This window comes from Oncorhynchus keta, chromosome 15, assembly GCF_023373465.1.
Source record: "Oncorhynchus keta strain PuntledgeMale-10-30-2019 chromosome 15, Oket_V2, whole genome shotgun sequence".
Classification (NCBI taxonomy): domain Eukaryota; kingdom Metazoa; phylum Chordata; class Actinopteri; order Salmoniformes; family Salmonidae; genus Oncorhynchus; species Oncorhynchus keta.
The window spans coordinates 10,680,774-10,690,639 of record NC_068435.1 but is presented as its reverse complement, the minus strand read 5'-3'; the positions used below and the strand labels follow the sequence as shown (position 1 = coordinate 10,690,639).

At 43.9% G+C, this 9,866-nt stretch overlaps 1 protein-coding gene across 1 annotated transcript; it reads left to right on the top strand.

Moving 5' to 3' along the window:
• Positions 1 to 788: 788 nt before the first annotated feature.
• On the top strand, positions 789 to 9,142 carry LOC118377403 (rhodopsin kinase grk7a-like). The gene is made up of 4 exons (XM_035764300.2): positions 789 to 1,499; positions 2,034 to 2,477; positions 6,578 to 6,858; positions 7,265 to 9,142. Exons 1-4 carry the CDS (start codon positions 903 to 905, stop codon positions 7,602 to 7,604), a joined length of 1,662 nt encoding a protein of 553 aa, XP_035620193.1. The 5' UTR covers positions 789 to 902; the 3' UTR covers positions 7,605 to 9,142.
• The last annotated feature ends 724 nt before the right edge of the window (positions 9,143 to 9,866 follow it).

Sequence of the window (9,866 nt, the reverse complement as noted above, 5' to 3'; positions counted from 1 at the left end):
CCCGGCACAGCCAGAAGAGGACTGGCCACCCCCCATAGCCTGGTTCCTCTCTCGGTGTCGTCCTAGGTTCTGGCCTTTCTAGGGAGTTTTTCCTAGCCACTGTGCTTCTACACCTGCGTTGCTTGCTGTTTGGGGTTTTAGCCTGGGTTTCTGTACAGCACTTTGATATATCAGCTGATGTAAGAAGGGCTGTATAAATACATTTGATTTTATTTGATATATCTCAACAAGTTATCTTGAGAGCCAATTTACGGCTCTGCCCCATAATCCAATAAAATCTATACTGGCTAATCTGAGTGCTTCAGAGATCTCTAGGACTTCATAGTAGATGGGAATTGTAGATTTAATTGTTTTCAATAATTTGGGGTTCGTAATAATGACGACAAAAGGTATGAGGGTATGTTTGAGTGAGTATATGTGTTGTATGAGTATATGTGTTGTATGAGTATATGTGTTGTATGAGTATATGTGTTGTATGAGTATGTGCAGACAGATCCTCTTCTCTCCTCATCATCTCAACCTAAGTGTTTAGTCAACAGAACCCAACGCTCCTCCAATAGTCACAGGTCGACACCGGGCCAAATATAGCGAACCATAAAGCCTCTTAGGAGAGAACCTTCTTACAGTTCCCTTTCCGTGAACAGCATCTGCGAATAGACAACACAAAGATCCTTAAGCCAAAATCCCTCCCAGGTATTTAATTCTAAAGGAGTAATTACTGGGTGTGTCTTAGGTCTGCAGGTACGTGTGTTGTTGCCGCTCATTCGCATCCAGTCTTTGGAGCGAGTTGCACACACACAGACACGCACACTCAGAAAGCACACTGCACAGAGCAAGCGATCCTAAGGAACTGCTGAAGAACCCAGTCACGTAGGGGGGATAGACCAGACAAAGCCACCAAGATGTGTGACATGGGGGGATTGGATAACCTGGTGGCCAACACGGCCTACCTGAAAGCCCAGGGTGGCGACGACAAGGAGATGAAAAAGCGTCGTCGGAGTTTGTCACTGCCCCTGGCCGAGCAGTGTGCCACCATCCGGACTACCATTGATAAGAACTTTGAGTCGCTCTGTGAGAGGCAGCCAATCGGCAAGAAGTTCTTCCGGCAGTTCCTGACTGCTACCCCAGAGTACATCAATGCCGCTGAGTACCTGGACGAGCTGAATGACTGGGATCTGGCGGAAGGTGCTGACAAGGATAAGCAGAGGGCGAACATGATGAAAAAGTTTTGCAAGGCCGACTCCAATAACTTTCTGACCTACCTCACTGGGGAGGTAGCCGACAAGTGTAAGGCAGTGACGGACAATGACTTTGACGAAGTGATGAATGTCAAGGTGAAGGAAGCCACACGGGAGTTTCTGAAAGACAAGCCCTTCACGGACTACCAAACTAGCCCCTTCTTTGACAAATTCCTGCAGTGGAAGGAGTACGAGAAGCAGCCCATCAGTGATAAAACCTTTTATGAGTTCAGAACTCTGGGTAAGGGAGGTTTCGGAGAGGTAAGCATGCAGAAACCAATACAGCAGCATCATGTCTTTGCAACACTGGCAAAATGACTACGTGTCAGTAATATGTATCTGCAATAGTATCTCTTTAATGAATGTAAAACACATGTGGCAACAGGACAATTCACAAAATAAAGAATTATGTACAGAATCAATTACTAATCCCATATAGTCGTTCCCATAGTTTCACTGATGCAGCGTCTATCAGTACAAAGTACACCTCAGTTAACTTGCAAAGAGCTAATCTCTCATTAATCCCCCACAAGAGATGACCCACGGTTCTTAATTCCTAAAGTACAGAATCAGTTTCATCACTCGCTACTACTCTATGCATACTTTCAAGCTTGTATCATTATCAAGTTGTTCTACAAGATGAGAGAATTCTCAATGGAAACTCCAAATGTCTCCCTGTTCAAGCGTCATGTGTCAGTATCAAATCTGAGTGTCACAAGGTGCCATTTATCCAGCCCTTAGGGTACTGCTGAGGTATTCAAGAGTCCTTCTAACCCACGGTCTCCCTCTGTCCAGGTATGTGCCGTACAGGTGAAGAACACAGGCCAGATGTACGCCTGCAAGAAGCTGTGCAAGAAGCGCCTGAAGAAGAAACATGGTGAGAAGATGGCCCTGCTGGAGAAGCAGATCCTGGAAAAGGTCAACAGCCTGTTTCTTGTCAACCTGGCCTACGCCTATGACACCAAGACCCACCTGTGCCTTGTCATGACCCTGATGAACGGCGGTGACCTCAGGTATCACATCTATTACGTCAGTGAGAAGACCAAGGGTATCGAGATGCCACGTATCATCTACTACACAGCGCAGATCTGCACAGGCATTCTTCATCTGCATGAAATGGATATCATATATCGTGACATGAAGCCCGAGAACGTGCTGCTGGACAGCTTTGGCCAGTGCCGACTCTCTGATCTGGGTCTGGCCGTGGAGCTACCTGCTGGAAAGACCATCTCCCAGAAGGTAAGCCTGTTGAAGTTGGATTTTCAAAAACTTGTAGTTGACTGTGGCTTTGGGAAACTATTGAAAGTCGAAAGTCGGGATGGTGGAGAATGAGTATGAAGAAATGATGATGATGTAATGACAATGAAGGCAATAAGGTTCCTTTATGGTTGCGATCTGATAGCAAGCTTCCAGAATTTACCTTTTCATCATAGTGTGACAATTTGGATGAGTAAAAGTGCCTGTGGCTTCTAATGCATTTTCTGGTGAATTGACAATGATGTGTCAGCAACAGCTTTAGGTCAAAAGCCAGGCTGAAGGGTTTTATATGGGATCAGAAGCGACGTGCTATGTCTCACTAAAAACATGAGGAGCAACTTAACATGGGAGGGAGTGGATGAGTTTATGACATGGTATTGTCCTATCCCTGCCTATTAGATGATGGGGCTAGGGTTAGGGTTGATGACTTTTGACCTCAGAGTCTCATATATATATATTCTCTGGACCCTCTCTCTGTCTCTGAAGCTTTTGCTGTAAATCTGGAGGGATTACTGGATCGTTCAGTATCTGTCCAAGAGGAGTCTCTGCCTCCATTATATAACCCGGGGCTGCGCAAGATGGAGACACGGTGTCTTCAAAACAGGGCCCCTCTAAGTCATATTGTGTATATATACATCATTGATCTACACCAGGGATGGGCAACTTTGATTGGTGTGGGGACCATGAAAAATCTGAACTCATCATGAGGGGCTTGTAGGTCTGTACATCAGTACCTACACATGCAGTCAGAGCCGGCCCTAGCCTTTTGGGGGCCCTAAGTTACATTTTTTGGGGGGGCCCTCCTCACCTTGCGAGCAAAACATTTTTAGCCCCCTCTTGACAGAGGAGAGAATAAAACAAATCATGTAATTCTACACATTTTGCCATGAGGCATAGAGAAGTTTTACCAAGGATAGGATAAGTAATCCTTCTCACCCCCCTTTTAAGATTTAGATGCACTATTGTAAAGTGACTGTTCCACTGGATGTCATAAGGTGAATGCACCAATTTGTAAGTCGCTCTGGATAAGAGCGTCTGCTAAATGACTTAAATGTAAATGTAAATGTTATAACACATTTCATGCATTTCTACTCATTTTGCCATGGCCCAGAGAGAAACATTTGCAGTTTTACAGCTAATTTCCTGCAATTCTACTAATAACTCTGAGAGTGACAAACAAAATCAATGGGTGCCCCCCCAGATGGTAACTTGACCATGATTACTACAAGATAGCTGTCTAGACTAATTCACCAATCTAAAAATGTTTTGCTGACATACGCTAATTGAGTGACTATCAGTGACTGACATAACAATAGAAAACCTGCTGATGCACAAACCACATGTCAAAATGTCATTTAGTGTATTCTACTATCCTAACTACCGACTGAATCCCCACCTCCATTTAAACAAATATATTTATTTGGAAATTGTCAGTTGCCCATCCTTGATATAACTGATTTTATCCTTAGTGGGTGGTTATTATATCCCAGACAACTATAGGAAAGACCATTTTGGGGGCATTGTAAGTAGAGTTGGGGGTTGGATTTGTGTGTCAGGGGTGTCCTCCTGATCTCTTCAGTGAAAAAGGGATTATTATGTCCAGCCCCTAAACTCCTTGGGTACTGCGTAAACTCATGGGTACAGCACCTTTGTCCAATATAAAGATAGACAAGATTTATGTAGCCTCTTGAGACTATAGAATGGTATATTACAAGGTCTCTACGTGGGGTGTCTGTTTGCACAACCAGGATACCAAAAAAATGAGGTCATCAAAACCAATCTGACCAATCAAAGACACAGGACAGGAGTTTGCAAGTCAAAGAACCAGAGAAATTGATTGTTTAGAAGCATCTCCCTTGGTTACGCCAACCATTTCATTCAGGGAGGACAAGGCTAATTGTGTTAATTGTGCAAATTGTGTTGTTACCTGGCTGACTGATACTTGATGAAAAATACACCTTAGGAAGACTTCTGCTGTGTGTAGATGCTGTGTGTAGATGCTGTGTGTAGATGCTGTGTGTAGATGCTGTGTGTATGTTCATCAATCCTGTGAACCAGTAAACCATTAGCTTTTCAGTCAAATGATTTGTCACAGAGTTTTACAGATTGGGGCATCTCTACGGGTCAATGAAGAGTATGATGCAGGCTCTGTAGAAGCCCAGTAAGCTCATTATCCAGAGCTCTTCTCTGGTCCTCCTCGGCAGACCGGGGAGCCTTGACTAACCCCCCATAGGCTTGGCTGGCTTTGCCCTTTTAAGCCTCTTACTTAGCAGGCATTACACAAATCAGTCCCCTGATCAGACTAGCAAAACCAGGTTAACCTCAGGCACAGTTTCTGTGTATTAATGAACTAGACCATTTTGATGGTCTACTTACAATTTCTTGACTATGCAGTGTATTTAGTGAGGCCTTAGATCTACAAAAAAGGTTGAGGAATTAGAGGCCAAAGTTTGCCCCAGCTGTTTGGCCAATGGCTGGACCAATCAGGTGTTTGGAGAGCTTTGATTTGACCAGTCACAGGGAGTAAGTAGTCCATCGCTGTCCTCTTTTGGAAAGGTGTTTTCAATGTGGTTAGCAATTAAGCGCGGGTCAAAAGTCAACTGAAAGATGGGAGTGGCATGTCCATTTTTGTGTACAAGGAGAAACCTGGCAAGCAGTCCTGCTTTAGCTCATGCAGGATAAAAGCTAATAGACACCTGGTACCAGGGACTCCGTTTTGAGTCGTGCATAAGAACAACAGCCCTTAGCCATGGTATATTGGCCATATACCACACCGCCTCGGGCCTTATTACTTAAATAGACACCTGGTACTCTAGACTCCGCGTTGAGTGGTGCCTAAGAACAATAGCCCTTAGCCGTGGTATATCGGCCATATACCACACCCCCTCGGGCCTTATTGCTTAAATAGAAGCCTGATACCAGTCAACCAAGGTGAAAAGCTCTTGAATTCATGCTATAGGTCCGATGTGCAGTGCTGTGGTAGTGTCGTCCTCTAGAATACACGACCACAGGGCTCTCCAATACGTATTGCTAAGCACATTTGTAATGCTATACTTGTGCATGATTATACATATAGATGTACACGTGTGTGTGTGTGTGTGTTTGTCTGTGTGTGTTTGTCTGTGTGTGTGTGTGTGTGTGTGTGTGTGTGTGTGTGTGTGTGTGTGTGTGTGTGTGTGTGTGTGTGTGTGTGTGTGTGTGTGTGTGTGTGTGTGTGTGTGTGTGTGTGTGTGTGTGTGTGTGTGTGTGTGTGTGTGTGTCTGACCGAATATGGTACATGTGGTCGCTCACTAGAGTCCATGGATGGACATCCTTTATGTAAGCAGAAGGAGAGGTACGTCACCCTGGATGTGCACATGACTCTTGACAGGAGAGAGAGAGAGAGATTAGCATTAGCATTAAGCTACTTGTCCCACGTTATGGCTGAAGTCAGGAAGGAGCACAGGAAGGACTAGAGAGGGACAGAGAGAGAGGGACAGGAAATGGAGGGCTTATATAAAACAGCACATGGCTGTGTTCATAGTCATGTCCTGTTTTAATGTAAGCCATCTTCTCCCTTTCCCTCTCTCTCTGTCCCTTTCTAGTCACTCCTAAGACCTTACCTTACCTCATTCCCATAACCTTATTTTCCTGGTCTCATCCTCACTAGGTCTCACCTTGTCTCATCTTCGCTAGCCCGAGGCTAGTACGCCTTAGACCAGGCTAGTAGAAAATGTACCAAACTAACACTAAAACAGTATTTTTTTGGTCTGATCGTATCTCATGGTACAGAACCTTGGCATGTAGAATATCACTCAGGCTGTTCCATCCTCATCATGTGGATCAGCTTTCTGACAACCCATTATAACTGGCTTCAGCATGCTTTCATTATCGGTCAAGAGAAATGTTGACTTTTGAGAAACAGGAAACAGATACAGTATAGAAGGAACTGTAAGGATGGTTAAAATCACTTCTAAAGCCATGTTACCCAAATGAGCTGATGTTTCAAACATACCCTATGATGATGAGTTGTCCTCTAATTGTCTCCATCTTGTTTCAATTCTTCCTGAAACTCTCCTCCTGCCTCCCCTACACCGTCCCAGGCTGGAACCGGAGCATACATGGCCCCTGAGATCCTGAACGAAGTTCCCTACAGGACATCGGTGGACTGGTGGGCGCTGGGATGCAGTATTTACGAGATGGTGGCTGCCTACACCCCGTTCAAGGGTCCCGAATCCGGGAAGCAGAAGGTGGAGAAGGAGGAGGTGCAACGTCGCATCTGCAAAGAGGAACCCCCATGGGAGCACAAGAACTTTGACGCGCCCACCAAGGCCATCATCCAGGAGTTCCTCAAGAAGAATATTGATGAACGCCTGGGCTGCAAGTAAGAGAATCAGTCTGTCCAGGCTACCATTAATATACGCAACAAGAACAATGATCTATTCTCTACTGATGTTGTCATTTATGGGGAAACAGCCCTATCAAGTCAGGTAGCTTACCACAGCATAGCATAGCATAGCATAGCATAATAGCATTCATTTTCAATTACACTACCTACACTACCTACATTACAATTGATCAAGGCAGTATCAAAAGTATCCGATGTACTCTGCAAACAACTGGTTGAATTCATTTTTCAGTAGACAGTATTTAAGTTTGTTTGTTTGACTGTATTTTTTGCTGAGTTATCTGTGACGTTAGCGTAGTTAGCTAGTTAGCTAGTTAGCTAGTTAGCCTTCACCTGCCAGTATGATGCTCACACGGATGTGTCAACAAACTTTCCTCCACAGGGGAGGAGGTGAGGACCCCCGTAAGCACGAGTGGTTCAAGTCCATCAACTTTCCTCGTCTGGAGGCTGGTTTGATCGACCCCCCTTGGGTGCCCAAGCCCAACGTGGTCTATGCCAAGGACACTGGCGACATCGCTGAGTTCTCCGAGATTAAGGGCATTGTGTTCGACGCCAACGACGAGAAGTTCTTCAAGGAGATTGGCACGGGAGCCGTGGCCATTCCGTGGCAACAGGAGATGATCGATACGAACCTGTTTGACGAGCTGAACGACCCCAACAGGAAAGAGTGTGCTGGGGGTGATGACGGGGAGGGGAAGTCTGGCACGTGCACATTGCTGTGAACAGTCAAACCTGGCACATATATACACCGAAACATGGCACCAATACATCAACTGATTCGCTCATGTTCTGTAAAATTCTTGTAAAACATTACACACAGAAATAATTGAACAAAATGCATCGGAGAACCACAAGAGAGAGATGAGGTATCCTTCACTGGACCTGGCCGATTTCCATTGGTTTTAGTAATATGGGTTGAAAGTTCCCTGAGCTTCCAAACACATAGGAGAGTAAAGGTGGCTTTACCAAGATTGGTATTGGTAGTCTCTTCAGATTGGTATTGGTAGTCTCTTCAGATTGGTATTGGTAGTCTCTTCAGATTGCAGATACTCCCAGATGTTTCTCATGATGTATTCGTGCCCTCCTGGCCAACAGGGGTCGTAAGATTAAAATATAACAAATTCATATTGTGGATAAAACATTTTTTTAAATGATTAATGGATAAACACAGGCCTCTGTTTACATACAGCCTGCATCAGAAAGATGTGTGTATGTAGACTGCAGTGCTAGCCCTAGGCCTGAAACCTAGGCATTGGCCACAATGGAGCACGGTATGCTGAATTTACTAGTTTTGGAATATGGAATATCTCATTCTTGATTGTGTTCCATTAATTGAATTTGATAGAGGCCACATTTTATTCAACCGTCCCCCCGTCCCGTCCCCATCCCCCTGTCCCGTCCCCCGTCCCCCCGTCCCCCCGTCCCGTCCCCGTCCCCCCCACCGAGATTCCTTTTGTCTCTCTAAAGGCAGAGGTGATAACTATTTTTTGTTGTCAAATATTTCAAGAGATCAATGTCTGTATGGACACATCACCTTTTTAGAAATTACACCTGGAAGCGATCAGAAGAAAATAAATAATATTTCAACATCAGAAGTTATTTCAAAACAAAATGTGGCAGAGATTTTACTAACCTTTAGTCGATCACTAAATTTCCAAGCAGATGCACTTTACAAGCTAGCATCTAGTTTTATTTCAAAACGATGTTGTATATGAATATAAATATGTATATCTATGCATTGACATGGGGAGAAATCCACAGATTAGGTGCTAGTCAGGACTTGATGAATGCTCAACTCTCATTGGGCTGTGAAGGTTCTATGCCCTGGTTTCTCAGGAGAGAGGAATGGAATGTAGAGAAAATCCAGTGGGATTCTATATTCGAAGATTGAACATTGAGAGGAGTTGGGCTTGGCCAACAATGTGTTCCTGTACCAGGAATATCTATTTCTCCCTCCCCCCAATGCTTCCATTCATGTGATTTGTCTGAAGTTCGAGATACATGTACAAATCTAAAGTTAGAATCTAGTTAGCTTGCTAGCTTTCAAAACTTTTAACAAAGAAAATCACAGTTCACTTGTTTGTTGCCTCAGGGTTAAGACTTATTTCATATAATAATAATAACAATAATATATTATTATTATATAACTTTAAATGGGCTAATTTTATTATATTATACTATGAATATCAATATCATAAACATACTTGTAAATATAATTTGAGAGGAAAACATTACATATGCTACTCTATGTCAGTCATTTATCAGGGACTTGCTTGAATCTTGAATTATTTGAATAAAAATATGTCTTTTAAAGCTTTTGTTTTTTCTTACTAACTCTGATGGTAATTCACTATTGTACTTGTGTATTCCTGTGTGTGTGTGTGTGTGTGTTCCTGTGTGTGTGTGTTCCTGTGTGTGTGTGTGTGTGTGTTCCTGTGTGTGTGTTCCTGTGTGTGTGTTCTTGTGTGTGTGTTCATGTGTGTGTGTGTGTGTGTGTGTGTGTGTGTGTGTGTGTGTGTGTGTGTGTGTGTGTGTGTGTGTGTGTGTGTTCCTGTGTGTGTGTGTTCCTGTGTGTGTGTGTGTTCCTGTGTGTGTGTGTGTGTGTGTGTGTGTGTGTGTGTGTGTGTGTGTGTGTGTGTGTGTGTGTGTGTGTGTGTGTGTGTGTGTGTGTGTGTGTGTGTGTGTGTGTGTGTGTGTGTGTGCGTGTGTGTTCCTGTGTGTGTGCCTGTGTGTGTTTGTGTGTGTGTGTTCTTGTGAAAGGCACTTTTCATTCATTTCACTCAAGTTATTGCATTAGGAATCAAACAGATGCTGTAGATGCTGTCTAGACCAGGTACGCACACCGTCATCGCAAGCATGTTTATTTTGTCCATCCACACCAGACACAAACAGGTCACGCAGGTTGAAATATCAAAACAAACTTACCTGAAATGCATATGGTCCTTTTTTCGTGTGTTCTCTTCTCCGACAATTAAGCCACAGAT

What these genes read in the sequence shown, in the direction of transcription:
- LOC118377403 (XM_035764300.2), top strand. Translation starts at nt 903, where the DNA reads ATGTGTGACATGGGGGGATTGGATAACCTGGTGGCCAACACGGCCTAC. An exon ending in GTAAGGGAGGTTTCGGAGAG is followed by an intron (nt 1,500 to 2,033) that starts GTAAGCATGCAG and finishes CCCTCTGTCCAG; the next exon opens with GTATGTGCCGTACAGGTGAA. An exon ending in GAAAGACCATCTCCCAGAAG is followed by an intron (nt 2,478 to 6,577) that starts GTAAGCCTGTTG and finishes ACACCGTCCCAG; the next exon opens with GCTGGAACCGGAGCATACAT.